At 33.3% G+C, this 21,120-nt stretch overlaps 1 protein-coding gene across 1 annotated transcript; it reads right to left on the bottom strand.

Annotated features, from left to right (window-relative positions):
• Nucleotides 1–2,075: 2,075 nt before the first annotated feature.
• On the bottom strand, nucleotides 2,076–20,869 carry LOC139484167 (uncharacterized). The gene is made up of 5 exons (XM_071267899.1): nucleotides 20,839–20,869; nucleotides 17,385–17,795; nucleotides 8,336–8,386; nucleotides 6,895–6,990; nucleotides 2,076–3,919 (listed from the first exon to the last, which is right to left on the bottom strand). The coding sequence occupies exons 1-5, from the start codon at nucleotides 20,867–20,869 to the stop codon at nucleotides 2,076–2,078; spliced, it is 2,433 nt and encodes an 810-aa protein (XP_071124000.1).
• Between the last annotated feature and the right edge of the window lie 251 nt (nucleotides 20,870–21,120).

Below are 21,120 nucleotides of genomic sequence, written 5' to 3'. Positions count from 1 at the left end.
AAGCCTTTTTAAAATAACACATTTCTAGATCTGACAAATGACTTTATGTCATTTGTAACTGATTGTGTTATATTGAAGGTATAAGTATAGATTTTCAGTTATATCATAAGAAAATTCATACACATAATAAAGTGACATTTAAAAGCACCATTTACATCATAAAAAATCACGAGTGACTAGACATATTTTATAATGACAAAATTTAATACAAATCATTACGGCATTTTATCATCATCTATAAATGGAGTATTACAATTTGTTTATAAAAATAGGAAACCGTTAGAAAATAACCGATGTATATTAAAATCTTAATATATTGTGCCTTTGCAGAGATAACGAATCATAAAAGCATGCAGTTTTTATATTCATTATTTGCTATTTGTAACCAGTATTTAAGAGTACATTATATAACAACTAAAATAGTGAAATAATACCAGTTATGTCTTTGATTTGCCCGACGGTCATCGTTTTCATTAAAAAAGATTAAAATAAAAAATACTTTCCTCATATTTTTACAAAATATAAATAATGTTGGTACAAGTGTAATTAGTATCTTTTACAACATCTGTAAAAGTCAATCTTTAAAATTTTATTTCTTTCAACTATTAGAGGTATTTGTTGCCGTAATATTCATTTAAACGTTTTGTTAATTATCATTTATCTTGCTTGTTACTATAATTGTAATGTTCCATCAACATGATCAATTAGTAGTTTAATAAATAATTGATGCAAGCTATACTTTATGTAGTTTTAACATGGGTAGGCATTATATCCGTGATTAGTTTTGCCCGAGCAATAGTGAGGGCTACAATAACACGAATATAATGTCCACCAATGTTAAAACTACAATTATAGTTTTTTTTTACAAAATATAAAAAATGTTGGTACATATATACATGATATAACAATTACACAAAAGAATCTTCTTGTAGCAACAAATGAACCCCTACAAAGGTCTAGGTAGTGTATTGTTTTGTATATTTTGTCATTATTTACAATATTTCGTTGATTTAGATTTTTGTTCTGCTGTAGTTAGTATCTTTTACAACATCTTTAAAAGTCAATCTTTAAAATTTGATTTCTTTCAACTATTAGAGGGATTTGTTGCCGTAATACTCATTTAAAAGTTTTCTTTATTATCATTTATCTTGCTTGTTACTATAATTGTAATGTTCCATCAATTAGTAATTTATGAAATAATTGATGTAAGCTATACTTTATGTAGTTTTAACATAGATAGGCATTATATCCGTGATTAGTTTTGCCCGAGCAATAACAATAACACGAACATAACGCCACCCATGTTAAAACTACAATAGTATAGCTGGCATCAATTATTTCGAATCTGATGAGGACAATTAAGTTAATTTCTAAGTCCGATGTGTATAAGTGTAGAGCGTTTGTGTAGGCTCTTCCATGAACCTCCCTGTTGTGTCTGTTTTCTAGCAAACAACCGGCAATGCGATAATTCAGAGGGAGGAGTTTTAAACAGCCAACATGAACGGTTGTCGTATGTACCTCAAGTATGTCAATTTCGAATTGCAACACATAACAGCCATAATAAATGAATTAGTAACAACATGTGCATCATTTAATAGTTTGGAGTTTTTTAAGTTAATGAAATATGTTAAATGCATGAGATTTTGAATGAAAACACGATTACATAAATTGCATTCTTCAGACTCGCTTTTCCAGATTAACCTTCATCAGGAACGCTTAAAGCCAAATATTGGAAAGCCAGGGATCAGCACAACAGTTGAATTGCTTTATGACCAAACAGGACTTTAAAATAACAGACATATTTTTTAAGGTTAACTTTGCCTGCAAAAGTTTAAACCAAGGTTTCTAAATAATGTCAAAATTAATAATCAGACAATTTAAGAAAGGCATTTTATAAATAATTTCAATTGAAGTACTGCCTAATGAAATGATGATACCTTGCAGAGGACTGTAAGTCATACAGCAGAGGTATCGACCTATTGCTGAAAATATTACGTAAATAAATTTCATGCGTTCGAAGCGTAATTACAGTTTCTAATTTGTTTGTCTCACATAAATAACGACGTGTAAAGGATTTAATCCTTCGTCGTTTCGTATATTTGGGTCACTTCAATACGTGATAAAATTCTAGCAATTTCCTTATGTCCATTACTTAGAGCTAATTCAAATGGAGTGTTACCGTTTATATTTGGTTTATTTATACATGTACCTACGTTATATTTAATCAACATATAAACTAATTTGGTATTTCCTGATTGACATGCTAAATGCAATGGAGTATCACCATTTTTATTAAAGCAATCAACAGAAGCATTATGTTGGAGTAAAATTGAAAACACTTCAAAATTGTTTCTAATGCATGCATTAAGAAGTGGATTAGATCCGAATACGTTTAATCCATTGATGTTCACATGTTTTGAGAGAAGATACTTTATCAGATCGATTTTACCAGACGAACAAGCTAACATCAAGGGTGTCACTTTATTGATATCCATTTGATTAATAATGGCATTATGTTTTATTAATAATTTAGCTACAGCTGTATTGCCCTTTGAACAAGCCATATGCAATGGAGTTTTACCAGTGTTATCTCTAGAATTGACATGTGACGTATAATTTTTAGCAAAAAAGAGTGAGAAATCATGGTATCCAAGAAGTGATGTGACGTGCAACGGTGTTGATCCGTCCTTTTTAGACTTACAGAACGTAGGCTCTTCAGTTTTCAAAACGTTTTCTAAAAAATGTAATCGGTATTCCTTACGTTCCATTTGAACAGTCTCAAAAACATCCAAGTATAAGCCATTATTGATATCATCTATAATTCGCATAAAATATATATTTTCATATTTACTTTCAAGTTGAATGGTATGAGAGTTTCGAACTGTGGAAAATTTAACAAGTTCGACGTATTTCTTAATGAATTCACTATCACTGTGTTTTAGTATACATGGTATGAAATGTTGGCCAACAGTTCCCACAAGCATATCAAACATGGATTTATTTATACAGGTAAACGTTAAAGCTGTTTCTGATAAATATACATTTTCCAAAAGTGACAGACTGACAGAGATTCCTTTCAATGATATCATATATCCATAATCTATATCTTGTAGCATATCACTCAAAACGTCGGTAATTCTGATTTCGGTAGTTTGATTTTGTTCGTACAGGGTTAGAGATTCTTTATCTATACTGTTGTTATAGATAACTAGTAATCCCAAAGCTAGGAAGCAAGGATCGGAAGAAATCCTCAATTCGATCATTTCGTTTTCAATGATATCAAAGGGATAAGTGAAGTATTCATTTATGTTTTCCGCATCTTTATCTTTATACCGCATACAAATCAATGGAAAAAAACTATATAGCATCATAACATTTTCATGAAGTGACTCAATTTTTTCTTCAGAAACATAATAACCGCATACTAATAGCCTTTCTTCTTTAGTCAAACACATTTCATCTGCTAACATATCGCAATGAATATGAGGAAGTTTTAATAAACTAAATTTTTCATTCCTATAAATGTATGATCTACATGTCAAAATCAATTTAGTATTCAAGCTTTGACCTATAATTTGTTTAATCAAATTTGACTCTGCTCTCCACGTCTGTAAACGGAAATTGTTTAAGGAATACTTCCCCACGATATCATCTATAACAAATATTTGTTTAGTTGATGTATTTATAGAATCAATAAGTTTCATTGGATTTGATACGAAACATATTTTATAGTTGTCTGTAGCTCTCAATTTCCTAGCAACGTGATAGGATAATGATGTTTTTCCGCAACCTGGTGGTCCTGAAATAACTGTAATTTTAGTGGTTTTTACATTTTTATAAACGCACGACAATGCCTTTGTAGCTTTAAAACTATCTTCATATGTCCCTTCTTGTGCATATCCTAAATACCTTTGTTGTTCTGAAAGTACAGAGAATAATAATAGAAGTTTCCTTTATGTCATTATGATATATTTCTATTATGAAGTACAATATACGTTGAACCACAAACGTCAAAATCATTCAATCGCGTAGTGGAATTAACTATTTGTGGATTCTTATAAATTCTATAAATAACTTTTGGAATAGTTTAAATCTCAGTCTTTAAAATTAAAGAGACAACAGACACGGCTTCCTCCGTCTCATTTTTGGACTTACACCTCGAATTTGACATACACAGTCATCTCAGTACCAGAATCTATGACAAACGAGACGATTTTAATTTTGAAATTATCAATTTCCCCCACCTTAGAAGTAATATACCAACTTCACCTGCATATGACATATACATTTCCCAACTTATTCGGTATTTAAGAGCTTGCAGCTCCTATTCAGAGTTTGTTAAACGTCACCAGTGTATGAGCAGAAAGTTGATAAACCAGGGGTATGGCAAAGAACGTCTCGTCCTTTTTCTAAAAAAGTTCATCGGAAGGTACCAAGAACTTGTTGATAACTATTCCGTATCAACTTCACAAATAATACTAGATGGTCTTGAAGTATAGATTTTGCGTACTGACGTTGGTTATCATCTTAATAACGTGTTAAAGTATTCTTTTATTTGTCTTTATTAATATTACTTTTACTGTTAAGTCAGTTTTTTTAGATATTAATTTGACGTGACTCTGTGCTTATGTAAAACTTCATACTTGGAACGACAAAGTTATTTCATTTATCAATATTACTTTTACTTATGGATCTTAATTGTCATACTTTGAATGACAAAATTATTTTATTCATTAATACTACTTTTTCTGTTAAGTCTGTTTTTTATTATATACATTTGACGTGACTCTGTACTTATGTATCCCGTCATACTTTGAACCACACAATTATTTTACTGAAAACCTTCCATCCTGTACGGGTAGACTTTACATAGATAAATAAAATCGTATAAGATAAGCAAAATGAGGATGTTAAATTTGATGTATGCCTTTTTGTGCTTCTAAGATGATAACACAATGTTGACTGCTGTGCCCCTAATTTTGACATTTTTACTCTTTGAGTATGTTTGTTTTGTTCACGCATCGTTGACAATGTAATGGGATTTGATGCGACTGTCATACAAGTGAGAGGTTTAGCTAGCTATAAAACCAGGTTCAATCCACCATTTTCTACATTAAAAAATGCCTGTACCAAGTAACGAATATGACAGTTGTTATCCATTCGGTTGATGTGTTTGGACTTTTGATTTTGTCTTTTGATTTTGGACTTTCCTTTTTGAATTTTCCTCGGAGTTCAGTATTTTTGTGTTTTTACTTCTTTCTATTTCTGAAATTTATTCTTACATACTTTTGATTTTTTAACCCTGTATGCTAACATTGCCTAGGTAAATTTTAAAATTGTTTGTATACACATTGAACGACTATAAAAACCAGGTTTAATCCACCATTTTCTACATTTGAAAATGCCTGTACCAAGTCAGGAATATGACAGTTCTTGTACATTCGTTTTTGATGCGTTTTGTTATTTGATTTTGCCATGTGATTATGGACTTTCCGAATTAATTTTCCTCTAAATTCAGTATTTTTGTGATTTTACTTTTTATGATGACGTTTCCATAGATTTTAATGTTTACAGTAAATACTTCATCGGTTGAAATGAACTGGGAACGTTTTATGTATATCTAAATATACTACGCTATGTTGAAAGACGTGTATAATGTCAAATGAAAACCAAAATATTGGGTCTCCAAGAAAGCTTGAAAATTGTCCGATCCTTATATTGCTAAATGGATTCAATGTTGGTACTCGGTGCAATTTGTGTACCTTCACGTCAAATACCTTATCAAATCAAATACACCTTTTAGCAATCCTGAATTTTTAATCCTTTATCTGTTTAACAAGGAATATATTTAATTTGGGATCTTAAACATATACACTTTAGGTGTAATACCGCCAGTGATTTTCCTCTATAAGCCTTTGTTAAATTTGCACTTTTCAAAAAATAGTGCAGAATTTATCTTCGTTTCAAATACAGAAATGCTTTGCATGAGTAAAGTTTTATCCTGTCTAGTACTATAAAAAATATTTCGCATATTTCATTGCATGTAAGAAAAAATAACCATCACTGGAAGTTAATCAATCAATTTTTTTCCCTTATTTAAACTGTGTACAAGCTTTAGTAACCATGTAACCTCAAGTTTTTCAAAATAGTCTATATAAACCAAAAATAAAACAAAAGTGGTGCTTTCAAATATCCAAATATATACAATTATGATCCAGAAATGTTTTACTGCAATAAAATGTAGAATTAATTACCTACAACTGTCAAATTCAAATATATATTTTTTCGACCTATTTTCGTGTGCAACCAGATGTGACGTACCATAATTTGGTGGTATTACACCTTCATACCTCTAGGTATTGTTGAGTTACGGATGGATGGATGTATACCATTGTCATATCCCTTGCATCGTGATGCCACGTGCATGCGAAAAGTTCGTAGCATATCCATAAATAGAAAACTTTAATGAAGATGAAACGGACATGGTAGCCTGAACTGGTACAGTCAGTCATGTGAAAGGGACTGAATTAGTTTAACATGCGCATATTTATCATTATTGACTAGTATTAAGAGAAAGTTCTGACTGATTTTATAGATAATTAATTCAAGGAAATCTATACCTCGAAATGCATTTATTGGTGTTCTTACTGCAATGAAATAGTGTGGTTTCAAATTGCAGATACATATTATGTTCTGCATTCACAACCGGTTTGATCAAATTAGGTACATTTTGTTGGTACGCAAAATGCCATTACTTACTATTAATTTTATGAAAGTTGCATTGGCATCAAGACAATCTTGAAGTAAGGAGGAATTGACACAACTGTTTCTCTATAAATCTGTTCAATAAATTCACTAAACTGAGAAATTAGTAAATACTTTTCATTTACTTACTTTGAACAACTGGTTGTACATTTACTGCATGGCCTCCTTCAATCAAATGGTCTCGGGTGTCTTTTATCTCTGTCTCATCCATACTGTTAGTTGTGTCTGTTTGCAATAATATTAACAAAAAGAAACACAAATTTTAATGAAGTCTTTCGAACAATTAACACAACAAAAACTTTTGTTTCTTTGAGTAAAAGGAGAAAATAAACCAACATAAATTCATAATTAAATATTTAAATCAAATGCAATAACCCAGTAGCTACTTACTCCGGCAAAGTTAAGTTGAACATTTTTATGTTTTTTATTGAACTTAAAATGTATTTGATTTCTACAATTTCCAACTGTTTAAATGACAGTAATCTGTTCCCTGCGGTCTGTGGTTTTCTTACATGTATTTTCTGCTTTGTATCGATCTCATAAGTGAAGCTCTTTTTAACCGATTTGTATAGAAGATTAATTAGTTGTGCTGCTACACCACTAAAGAAGAATTATCGCCCGCAAACACGTTTATCCCGCAACATTCTGTATGTGTCTGTCTCAATACAGAGGCCTGTAATTTAATGTGTGTACCAATTCAGGAATATGACAGTTGTTGTCCATTCGTTTGCTGCGTTTTATCATTTGATTTTGCCATTTGCTAAGGGACTTTCCGTTTTGAATTTTCCTCTGAGTTAAGTATTTTTTGGATTTTACTTTTTGTTGCTGTATATTATATTTGATTTTCGTTCATTGGTTTTTACATTAATCGGGCCGTTAGTTTTTTTGTTTGAGTTGCATTCTTTACATTGGTTTTGTCCAATCTAAAAAAAAAATACGGTGGCCTGTCGTTTATTTTCTGGTGGAGAGTTACCACATTTCCTATTTTTATATTTCATAGGTCAATGTGTTATTACTAACTTCGGTTGCCAACCGTCAAAGTAACTGAATACGCTTTAGGGGTCATCCATGATTGAACACCGTATTCTAGTGTACAAAACGTACACACAGGGGGAGAGTGGATTAAAAAATCAAAATGTTTACTGCAAACTAAACTATAATAGACAGGATCTTCTTTTTATTAAGAATGATTGATTCTTGTCTTTACATCTAAAAATAGTTGATATGCACTTTTTGAGGGAGGATAGGGGATCTGAAAAAGTATATGTTTTGTACACTTTGGAAAGTGGTGACAATTATAGATGACCTCTTGCACCTTTGCCACAGGACGTGAATTAACCAGCAATAATCCAATCTTCTATCGATATTTTTGTTCACTATTTGAATACTACTACTGCGTAAATGAGGCTAACATCATGTACATCACATATTCAACTAAAAGTATTTTTTTCTCAGTAAAGTCAGTACTATATGCAAACATTAGAACCTAGCATCTAGAAACTAATCTTTTGCACAAGATTCAATGAATTACAAAAGATATTGTCTACCTTATCTCAATTACAATACTTACCATTGTCTGCTTTCGATTTATTGTAACATATAGTTACAGTTACAATTAAAGCTACAATATACACAATAGCACAATTAAAATGTTTGTTATTTTTTTTCATTTTAACTTATTTTTAATACATTTCTAAGAAAAGTTTACATACAGTAACTAGTATATACTTCGTTAATCTTCATGACGTTTCCAAAGTTGAAATGTTGGGGGTTTTGCGTAATCTAAATCTTTTAACACCAAACAGCCGGTTACTTACCTTATGTATAACATAACAATTGGTGCCGTTAATGTTATTGTATTCGCCAAACCCGTCCTGTTTCGGTTTTGTTAACAAAAGAGACCGAAAAAAATGTAATATTAAATTGCTACCAAGTCAGGCAGATTAGGTGAGCTATGCAAGATGCAGAATTTGCAATCAATCTTAAAGACAATTGGGTTTAAAAGTAATTAACTTTGACTAAGAGTCAACTCACAATACTTAAACATGTCAGACAGATGATTTTGAATTACAATCAGCGTGCATTTGCATATCATTTGACACTGTTTACAAGCCAACAGACAAGATCCGCGCTACAGTATATTTTACTCTGGACGGTTGAAAGATTGACAGCTGGCAATTTTGTAAACAAGTAAATATGTTTATTGTAAAAGAGGGACGAAAGATACCAAAGGGACAGTCAAACTCATAAATCTAAAACACACTGACAACGCCATGGCTAAAAATGAAAAAGACAAACAGAAAAACAATAGCACACACGACACAACATAGAAAACTAAAGAATAAACAACACGAACCCCACCAAAAACTAGGGGTGATCTCAGGTGCTCCGGAAGGGTAAGCAGATCCTGCTTCACATGTGGCACCCGTCGTGTTGCTTATGTGATTACAAATCCGGTAAATAGTCTAATTCGGTAGGTCACATTCATGAAAGGGAAGGGGATTGTAGTTACGACGTAAGGAACATATCCGATATCATTTGTGAAACGGTTATTACGGGGGGGGGTTACTGTATGTAAACTTTTCTTAGAAATGTATTAAAAATAAGTTAAAATGAAAAAAAATAACAAAAATTTTATTATGTGAAAATGACAAAATTGTAAATTGTTCAAATGAAGTTTCAAATGTTTTTAATAATTTTTTCTCCACAGTAGCAGACAAAATTGGAGCAGATGTTGTATATGACCCCTCAAATCACCCTAGTATAAAAGAAATTTTGGATAACAGAAAACATAATTCTGATTTTGAATTTAAAAAAGTATCAAATGAAAATGTTGAAAAAATTTTGAATAAAATAAACATAAAGAAGGCTACAGGAGCTGATGGTATTCCAGCAAAAATAGTGAAAAATTGTAAATCTTATATTGCACCACAACTGACAACTCTTGTAAATTTGTCAATTGATAATAATTGTTTCCCCGATAAACTTAAAGAAGCCCAAGTGACCCCCCTTCTTAAAAAAAAAAGTGACCCATTATTAAAAACAAATTATAGACCAGTTAGTGTCTTACCCATATTTTCTAAAATCTTTGAAAAAATATATGAAATTCAATTAACTGATTATTTTGATAAAATATTTAATCCATTTTTGTGTGCATTTAGACGTGGACATGGATGTCAGACCACACTTCTCAGAGTGTTAGAAGACTGGCGAGAAGCTCTTGATAAAAACCAGTACATTGCAGCAGTATTAATGGATCTTTCTAAGGCTTTTGACTGCCTGCCTCACAATATTATGCTAGATAAATTATCAGCATATGGTTTAACCCCCAATGCAGTTGCTCTTTTAAAGTCCTATTTATCTAATCGAAAACAGCAAATTAAAGTCAACAATGTTCTGAGTGGTTGGGCTGACATCCATAAAGGCGTACCACAGGGTTCGATACTAGGGCCATTATTGTTTAATATATTTATAAATGATATTTTTCTTTTTGTTAAAAATGGTAGTTTATATAACTATGCAGATGACAATACTTTATCTTTTTGTACTCCAGATTTCGATTTATTAATTTCAACTTTGGAATCTGATTCAAAAATACTTATTGAGTGGTTCAGGGTAAATAAAATGCAAGCAAATCCTGACAAATTTCAAGTTTTGGCTGTTGGCAAAAAGACCTTTGAAAAGAACCCATCTATACATATTCAAAATTCGAACCTCACATGTGAAAAAACAGTAAAATTATTAGGCATTGAAATAGACTACCAGCTAAATTTTGATGTTCATGTCAGCTCAATCTGTAGGAAGGCATCACAGCAATTAAATGTTTTAAAACGTTTAGGCTCATTTTTGGATAGACTTAGTAAACTTACTATATTTCATACTTTTATTCTTAGTAATTTTAATTTTTGCCCTTTGGCATGGCATTTTTGCACTGAGAAAAATTCCAAAAAACTAGAAAAGGTGCAGGAAAGAGCACTCCGTTTTGTTTATGAGGATTTTACCAGCTCCTACGAGGACCTCTTACTTAAAGCTAAGGTGCCTTCCTTGCAGATCAGACGGATAAGAACAATGGCTCTAGAAACTTTTAAAATTATAAACAACATCGCTCCTGTGTGCTTACAAAATTTGGTGAATGTCAAAAAATCTAAATATTCTTTCAGGTATGTAAATATTCTTGAAATTCCACAGGTAAAGTCAACCCGTTACGGTAAAAAATCGTTCAAATTTGCTGCTGCTACTTTATGGAACAGTCTTCCAAACCATTTCAGGACTGAAAACAGTTTTTCACATTTTAAAAGTCTTGTTCAGTCCTGGAACGGTTTGGAATGTCACTGTTCTGCTTGCAGATAATTCTTAAACTGTTTTATTATTTATGCTGCTTTTGGTTGCTCTGGTCAAGCATGTTTTTACTTCATTCTAAATTTGTTGATTATTTTTATTGCATGCTATGTATGTGAGATTCAACTTTGTATTACAGGTTGTTTTATATGTCAAAATGCACTGTTTTTATGTTATTTATATGTTTTTATATTCGGTCAAAAGCTCCTTAGAGCTTGTGTTGCTTGTTTGTACTCATGCCGAATCAAAATAAAGTTTTCTTATCTTATCTTATCTTATTATTCCATAACGGTCAACCAACTCGTGATGGCGTCCGTAAAATTTACGAAGGGATAATTTCAACTTCACCATTTGGAACTCTTGGGTTAATAGCTTCCTTGTGAGCAGTAACCCTCTATCAAGAAAATCATGATAGGAAATGCAAGCACGGGAATATCGTATCAATTGGGAGATATATACCCCGTATGCAGGTGCTGCTGGAATGTTGCTACTTAGAAATGGAAAGTTCACAATTGGAAAGCTGAAATCATCTCTTTTGTCGTAAAGTTTTGTTTTCAACCGACCCTCATTGTCAATTTCTAGATGTAAGTCAAGATATGAAGCCGACTTAACTGTATCTGTAGTATCCTTTATCTCCAATTCGATGGGATAGATGCGTTCCACATAGTCACCAAATTTTGAATTGTTTAGTGAAAGAACGTCATCTATATAGCGGAAAGTAGAGTTAAAGGATATTGCTAACTTCTTATCTTTCTTCCTAAGAAGTTCCTGCATGAAGTCAGCCTCATAATGTAAAATGAACGTATGTCTGGTTAACGTTTCTATTGTGCTAAAAATTGTGTTGTTCCTTTTACGTATACGCAACTTGTCTTTTTATAATCAATTCTGCGTTTTACCTCGTTTGAATTTCGTTTATTTCATAATTTTCTTCTTTTTTTTAAATCCTAGTAATTATAAAGTAGGTAAAAGTACATAGTCTAATGCTGTCATATGTCGATATTGCTTTATTTTCATCCTCAAATATATTCAATAAAAGTATTCAAATATGTAATAAGGCTGTACGTTACCTAAAATAATCAGTACTAGGATGGCAGGTACAGGTTTTTCTCTCGTGAAGATAATTCGATCTGATTCTGTATTGACTGGAAATGAATAAAATCAAACTTGAAGCATACAGTTATATTGCAAATATAATCATTTTGGCTCTTATTGTTTCACATTTAATGTAACAGTCCAAGCAATTCTATAACCTGAAAAAAAATTAATAGGTTAACTTGAAGAAAGAAAACAACGGGCAATGCACTACGACAACCACCACCACCCGACTCCCTTTAAATAGTTATCAAAGGTACTAGGATTATAATTTAGTACGCCAGACGCGCGTTTCGTCTACATAAGACTCATCAGTGACGCTCATATCAAAATATTTATAAAGCCAAACAAGTACAAAGTTGAAGAGCATTAAGATCCAAAATTCCAAAAAGTTGTGCCAAATAATGCTAAGGTAATCTATGCTTGGTATAAGAAAATCCTTAGTTTTTAAAAACGTACAAAAATTTAAAAAAAAAAAAACGAAAAAACAAAAAAATATATGAGCTAGTCTCTCCGAGCGCAGCCTGGTACGACCGCAAAGGTAGAACACTGAACAGTTGGTGCAAGTTGCGCAATATTCAAGCTTGATGCTGTCTGAATTTGAATTATACTCAAATTGTTGACATAATATAGGTTTCTGACACAAAATACATGTGGTTATCTTACAAATTTGAAATGGGTTGAAATATTTGTATTAAATTTCAATTGAATATTTCTTGCTAATGTGAATACTGACAGAGCTATTGCACAATACTATGAAATTGTGCCATATCAGTATTTTATTTGCTTTTATTAATAAATCAGAAATGATCAATAAAAAAATGGATTTTTTTTTTTGGAAAAACAACCCTAAAAATTATAAAAAATTATAAAAAAATTGTAATTCCCCTAATTTTTAACCCCCCTTTTAGCAATTACTCCTCAATTCCGATTTTTTGGCCCCTTATTCCTGAACAATAGGGAGAAATTGCCTCCAAAATTCAATCCCCGCCTTCCCTTTGTGGTATGGTACCTTGTATTACAATTTCATAGAGATCCATACACTTTAATAAACACAACTTATGTCTAGAAACTAGAACAATGCTTGTATTGGACCCTTATTACCCCAAACCTCAATTCAAGCCTTTCCTTTGAAAAATGGAATATTGTGGTACAATTATTGACCCCTAATTCAAAAACTGTTGAGACCATTACCCCCCAACCTTCCTTTTGTGGTTGCACAACCTGTGTTTAAATTTCATAGAGATCCATTCAAATTTATTTCCCGGAAAACTAAATTTTAATGTCTGCGGACGACGCTGACGCCAACGTAGACGACGACAACGATGTGATTCAAATAAACGACTGCAAAGATTTTTGCGGTCGTATGCAAATCGTTTAAACCCATTACATATTGTCATTTACATACATAGATTCATTTAGACACGCGCACTAGTACATGTATCATTAGAAAGCTACATGTTTACGTAAAATATGATACTGAGTGTTTTTCACTGTTATTACCGCGTATATTGTGTTGGTGTCTTGGTTAACAAAAATTGTTGAAATCTCATATATCTTTTTAATAGATAAAGATGAATGATTTCAAACATCACCAAACGATGATCAAAGATAAATACTTAAAAGGGCCGAATATAAAAATAGAGTTTATGAAGCAATTTTGTTTATAAGATCGAGACAAAAATAGCGTCATGCATCAAGATCCAGGAAAGTTATTCATTTTTACCTGTAACACAACATGACACTTGCGCTCAAACAATATTGACATTTGTAAGACACACTGAGACAGTCTTACTTGTGCTAAATTATTCGTGTTACATGTTAATAGGTATCCCTGGGCATTTTTTATACATATTTTTTTAGGAGAGTGGGGAATGCTTACAGTATTAACAGTTGACCATGACTATGTAAAGCATAAATACGAGCCAAAAAGGCGACTAGTGTATCAAGCGCTAATGGAATATCTCTTCATTTTAAAATGTATAGATCTCACAATTGCGTAAATAGCAATCTTCGTATGTCACACAGTAGATAATTATTATTTCACAAAATAAACTTAATAAGTTACATAATTTTTTTCAAATGCAAGCTATTTCTTTTGTTACTTTTCACTTACTGAATGTAATCAAAATTCTCATAGACTTTTAGAAATTAATTAAAAAAAACAAAAACAGAAGAATCCTATGCGTAATATGTCATTTTATCAAACTAACTCAACATGTAAAGAATGAAAGGGACACTATTTAGGTGTTTATAATAAGATACGTGTGGGTTTTTTTTTTATATTTTTGCTGCAATATTTGAAATTAGACATTAAGCTTAAATACTATACAATAAGCTAACGCCTAGGCAGTCAGTCTGTTGTCTAAATGATGTTAGGCATTAGTCTAAAATCATGATAAATGTGTGCAGGCTTTAATCTTAATGCCTAAAAATATAAATGCGAGTAAATAAAATGTGTATAAAGTTCTGATGTTCTGTAACTACTAAAAGTGCAAATGGTCTTGTATTTAAAAGTGTAAAGTTCTCATGATCATATGTTTAAAAGTTGAAATTGTTAGTTAGTAGACTATTAGTGAAGGTTATATCATTATATAATACGTTATCTAATTTCGTACTCAATACAAAAGATGAACAAAATTAATGTATGAACAACTCACCAGTTATGACCTTCATTTCAGTTGATTTATTTCTGTAAAATATAATGTCATTATTATGAAAGTAATTTGCAAAACGTTTATAATCAGATAATCAGAGGCGGATCTAGCCCCCCCCCCTTTTTTTGGGAAAAAATTTGATTGCTTATATATAGGGAATCACTGAAGCGTGACTCGAGCGGACCCCCACTTAGGCAGTCAGTGGGCCCCACTTATGAAAATTTCTGGATCCGCCACTGATAATCAATGGATGTGAAGTTAGCAGCCGGTTCCTTATTCGATATTCGATATTTAATCTCCAACCGGCTGCTAGCAGTCGGTTCAATATTCAAAATTATGTTGAAAATCGTAAAAAAAAAAAAAAAAATATTAATCAAAGTTCAGAAGTACTGAACATCGGATGAATGCAGCTTCTTGTGGATGGTCAAAATACATGTCACAGAAACAGATCACAATTCTATACCTGAAACTGAGGTCAATTTACAGAAAAATATTTTTTCTGATACAAGTTCGTGCATGGATGATGAATAAATGACATGAAATTCAACCGCGCCGTAATAACTATAATTATATTTTAGTGATACAAATTAGTATACCTGGGACTATTATACTAATATAATAATAGTCCCAGAGTATACACTGGTTTGTTGTTATATATTATATTAATATGACGGTTGCATGTATATATAACTTTCATCTATTTGTATAGCATTCTATTCTACTATTCTAATTATAGTGCAGTACAAGTGCCTGGTGGACACTCTTCTGAAAAAAATTGATTTTTCTAAAAAATGTGATATGAGAAGCCATTCATATTTTCCCGAAAAACAATAAGTAAACAGGGTAATCGGTCCTTGCCGGGAGTGTCGCAAAACGTTCTTGAGATATTCTTCCGTAAGCTTGAACACATTTTTTCGGTACGTGTGCATAGATATTATCAATGATTTTTTTACTTTTATATATTAACAAGGTAAAGTAATTGCAGGAAATTTAAAAAAAATAAATTCAATTAATACACTGACCCCTGTAATTGAGGGTGTGAACATGGGCGCAGGACATTTGAGCGAAAAAATTAAAACTACTAGGGGACATTTGAGCGCCAACATTAGAGCCCATTTAAGCGCCGGATTAATCTGCTCACCTGTATTTTCGATAGCCCATTTTAGCGAAAATTTACCTGGTTGAATAATGCTCACCTTACTATATCACCCAGAAATTCATGTTTTCCTCGATACTATTATAAAATAACAAACAACAACATATATAAAGATACGAAGTATAGAGGAATGTGGACCACAATCGAGAAATGAGAAAGAGAAAGAGCAGTTCCTAATGCAATTCTATGAACAGTATTGTACAGGGGGTATATCTAGTCGAGCCATTACGTATGTTCTCTAGGTTATAAATTCCAGGCTAGAACAGACTTTTAACACTTAACCTGTTCGACTTTTAGTGCTGTTGGTCTCACAAAGATTATAAAGTGTCTTTTAAAGTCCTGCGCTGAAGATGTGTAAAGTCTAGCGCTGAAGATGTAAAGTCTAGCGCTGGAGACGTAAAGTCCAGCGCTGGAGATCTAAAGTCGAGCGTTGGAGATGTAAAGTCAAGCGCTGAAGATGTAAAGTCTAGCGCTGGAGATATGCAAAGTCTAGCGCTGGAGATGTAAAGTCAAACGCTGGAGATGTAAAATCAAGCGCTGGAGATGTAAAGTCCAGCGCTGAAGATGTAAAATCAACCGCTGGAGATATAAAGTCTAACGCTGGAGATGTAAAGTAAAGCGCTGGAAATGTAAAGTCCAGCGCTAGAGATATGAAGTCCAGCGCTGAAGATGTAAAGTCTAGCGCTGAAGATATAAAGTGTAGCACTGAAGATGTAAAGTCAAGCGCTGGAGATGTAAAGTCTATCGCTAGAAATATAAAATCGTGTTTTATAGCGTATTGCAAATAAGGATGCAAGAAAAGCCTCGGTCACACCTTACCGGATAGCTCGAACGGACGCCTAACGGATAACTTTTTTTCAATCCGTTCATGTCCGTTAGACGTCTGTTCTTATCTGTTAGACGTCCGTCCATAATCCGTTGCATGTCCGTTAAGCGTACGTTTTATCCGTCGACGTCCGTTCTGTCCGGTGGAAAATTTTGAGCATGTTCAAAACTTTGAACGGACGTCCAACGGGTAAAATGTCCGTTGAACGTCCGTTGGCGTCCGTTTTATACGGTACTCGTCCGTTTCGTTTCCGTTTTGTATCCGTTACGTGTCCGTTATACATCCGTTGGTGGTCTGGAAGATAAACTCAAGCCTTGGTCACACCTTACCGGATAGCACGAACGAACGACTAACGGATGAAAACAAAAGTTGTCCGTTGACAAAATTGTTATCCGTTGGGCGTCCGTTGATGTACTGACCGAATAAAACGGACGTGTTACGGATGCATAACGGACACACAACGGATATGCAACGTACGAGAAACGGAAACGTACCGGGCAGAACGGATTTCGAACGTACATCCAACGGACGAGTACCGCATAAAACGGACATCTAACGGGAGCTGGAGATGTAAAGTCTGGCGCTGAAGATGTAAAGTCAAGCGCTGGAGATGTAAAATCAAGCGCTGGAGATGTAAAGTCTAGCGCTGGAGATCTAAAGGCCAGCGCTGGAGATTTAAAGTCAAGCGTTGAAGATGTAAAATCAAGCGCTGGATATGTTAAGTCTGGCGCTGGATATGTAAAGTCAAGCGCTGGAGATGTAAAGTCAAGCGCTGGAGATGTAAAGTATAGCACTGAAGATGTAAAGTCAAGCGCTGGAGATGTAAAGTCAAGCGCTGGAGATGTAACGTCTAGCGCTGAAAATGTAAAGTCTAGCGCTGGAGATTCAAAGTCCTGCGCTGGAGATTCAAAGTCCTGCGCTGGAGATGTAAAGTACTGCGCTGGAGATGTAAAGTCCTGCGCTGGAGATGTGAAGTCAATTGTTGAAGATTTAAAAACCAGGACTCCAGGGTACCGTTTCACTAAAGGTCGTAAGAGTTACAGCCAGTCGTAATTCTTACGACCTTTAGTGAAACAGTACCCAGTGCTTTCAAAGTTATCAAGATGCATAATTTCTACAAAAATTTATTTACAAAACTCATCTTTGAATTCACTTCAGCTATTATTATACTGTGACCTATATATAAATTTATCCAAGTCTGATAAACCAGAAGCTCTAGAGTCTGTAATCTTTCACCTGGTTTAAATGAAATTATCAGTATTTTCTACGCAAAACTATGTTTGTCTGCGGAAGCTATCTTTAATTTCTAAAAATTGGCACCACAATCATAAAATTTCCTTTGTATTGAGTCAGTACAGATTGCAAAGTTTGAACAAAATAAATTGTGTGTTTTGGCAAATTTGTTTGACGGTTTGGTCTAACTTGAATCTCAGGGGTGCACCATAGCCTGTGTCGCTAATCCTGTAACCCGATCCTAGTCCCAAGGCATACCACATGAAAGCCATATTGGATACGAGGAGATATTGTAGATGACCCTTTATTCATCATTCCTATTATGAGACAGTTGACTCTCGTTATGTGGAACTCGATGAATTAATTTCTACTTAACCAAAAATTCGAGTAATCAGGAGTAAATTTACTTACAATATAACTACAAATGGTCCAAACATTCTGTTCGAGTTATCCGACAATTCGACTTACTGTATTCCTCGTATTAAGCGCTCATGGCGCTTACAAAATTCCAAAGAGGTAGCGCTTATTGAAATTGACAAAATCCGGAATTTTTATCGCTTCGAAACTGTTTCTGGAGTAAAATTCCCATTTAAATTGTGTTTCCAGTTTGAAACTCATGCCACAAACAGAAACATACTGACGTTCCTACGTAAAAAAAAAACGATACTTTTTGGTTATTTTAGAGGGCTCTTAATAATTTTTTGTTGGAAAACTAGGTAGGGTTGCTTATAGTGGCAGGGGTGCTTAGTACGAGGAATACGGTACATGTGTTCGAGATAACGAGAGTCGACTGTATTTTCAAGGTTTAAACACTAGGCCTTGTAGTTTCAGAGGACAAGACTTTAGTTTTATTTCTACCAATCAGAAGCAAGAATTTCCCATGGCGACCATTTTTGAAATCGAATCGGCATACAATGAGGAATCTTTGTATAGGACCTCCCATACATCATTCCCACCAAGTAACAGTTGTTGGGAATTGTAGTTTCAAAGGAAAACATTTTTTGAGTTCGACCAATCAGAGACAGGTACTGCCCATGGTCACGGCTATGTTTGAGGTTGAATACACACGCTTTGTACAGGACTTCCATACATCGTTCCTACCATTTTAGTTACAGTTACTGAATATACTTTGACAGGAGATGATTTTAAATTTCGAAAAAAGAATTGCCCACGGCATTATTGGCTGCCATGTTTAATTGCACAAAATGTGAAATCTTTGTAGAGAACCTCCCATATTTCATTCCTACCAAGTAACAGTTCCTTAGGCCTTGTAGTTTCAGAGGAAAACATGTTGTTTATTTCGACAAATCAGAAACAAGTATTGCCCGTTTTGGCCATGTTTGAAAATCAATCGGCACAAAATGAGGAATCTGTTTAGAGGACCCTCCATAAACATTCCTGCAAATTTGGTTCCAATTAACCAAGCAATTTTGAAGTAGAAGATTACATCTCCAGCGCTTGACTTTACATCTCCAGCGCTAGACTTTGCATATCTCCAGCGCAAGATTTTACACATCTCCAGCGCTAGACTTTACATCCCAAGCGCTAGACTTTACATCTCCAGCGCTAGACTTTACATCTTCAGCGCTACACTTTACATCTCCAGCGCTAGACTTTACACATCTTCAGCACAGGACTTTAAAAGACACTTTATAATCTGTGTGAGACCAACAGGGCTCCGTACGATTCTATACATGTATTGTTTGTTTATTAAAAGCCAGCTTCAAATTGATATTCATGTTATATTTGCAAATCCACTGATCATGTTATTTTTGGTACATTTGTACATGTAAAACAAATAGTGAAGAAGATTATGGAACATTGGTTTTGTTGGTTTTTTTTTTTTATTATTATTATTTTGTGTTCAAATGAACAAGAAGTTCACACTGAGAGAACTTGCGCATCTATACGTAAAAAAAAACCAGGCAGAACTAAGGATGGACAAATAGAAAAAAAATTAAGGGGAAGCTGGCATTTGGTGTAATATTCTCATAGCAATCCCATAGAGTAAAAAAAGAAAGAGAAACCCCCCAAAAATAATGGCAATTGTACAAAAAGTCTGAAAAAGGATATCGCCTGGCCACAAAACAAGATATCTTGCTTGAACCAGTTCGAGGTTGCTAATTCCCTGTTTTTGGAGTACCTTCAGAAGTTTTTACTGAATACTTTATTCTCTTAGGCGTGTCGTAAAATCTTATTCGATATGTGAAGGAAATTTTTTTTAAGATGTGGCTATTGTGGTAAAATCACAATTTTTACAAAAAAAAAAATTATAGCTAGGGTGGGCACGGGTGGTCTGCCCACGGTGGCCTGTGGAAAAGGCAAATTCCACCCGGGCTGTTGTGTATTTCATGCATTTCTTCACTTTAATAAGTATGTATATTCCCTGACGTTTTATCTAGTAAGTATACATAATCCCTGAAATTTTTAGTATATGTAATCCCTAAACTAGCTAGTTATTCTAAGGGATTCTACATAATCGCTGATTATACAAATTTACTGTAACATATATACAGAGTCGATAAATTTGTCGAAATTAATGATAATTGAAATAACAGGGGGTCTCACCGTCATTTTAGCGGTCTAGGGTAGGTTTTCACAATATATTTCTTTTTTCGGAGCTTTCCATATATATTTATTTGTGTTTCTAAATGTTTCTAGAGTGATCGGTTTTTGTTTTTGATTTAAGAAATGTTAGATATAAAACTACAGTTTTGATGTCCTTTTATTGATAAAAATCTGTATTACATAAAGACAAATATGCAACTTACATAACGAACCAGCTGCTAACTTCACATACATTTATAATCATACGATTGTGCATACGTTTTTTCAATTAAAAATTGAATGCTTCTTTATGTAAATTCATTGAGATGTAAAAGCGTTGACCGATGTTCATTTTGTATGAAGCGCAGCAGAAGCGCTTAATTCTGAAATCATGTACACGGTCATTACTTTTACAACCCTATGAAATTAATAAAAGAAGCATTCAATACATATAATTACATTTTTTGCTATGATCATGAAAACACGATTACTATCAAGTTTTTGTT

The sequence above is a fragment of the Mytilus edulis genome, chromosome 8 (genome assembly GCF_963676685.1).
Source record: "Mytilus edulis chromosome 8, xbMytEdul2.2, whole genome shotgun sequence".
Taxonomy (NCBI): domain Eukaryota; kingdom Metazoa; phylum Mollusca; class Bivalvia; order Mytilida; family Mytilidae; genus Mytilus; species Mytilus edulis.
The sequence above is the reverse complement of the archived record's forward strand: the minus strand, read 5'-3'. Positions and strand labels throughout refer to the sequence as shown.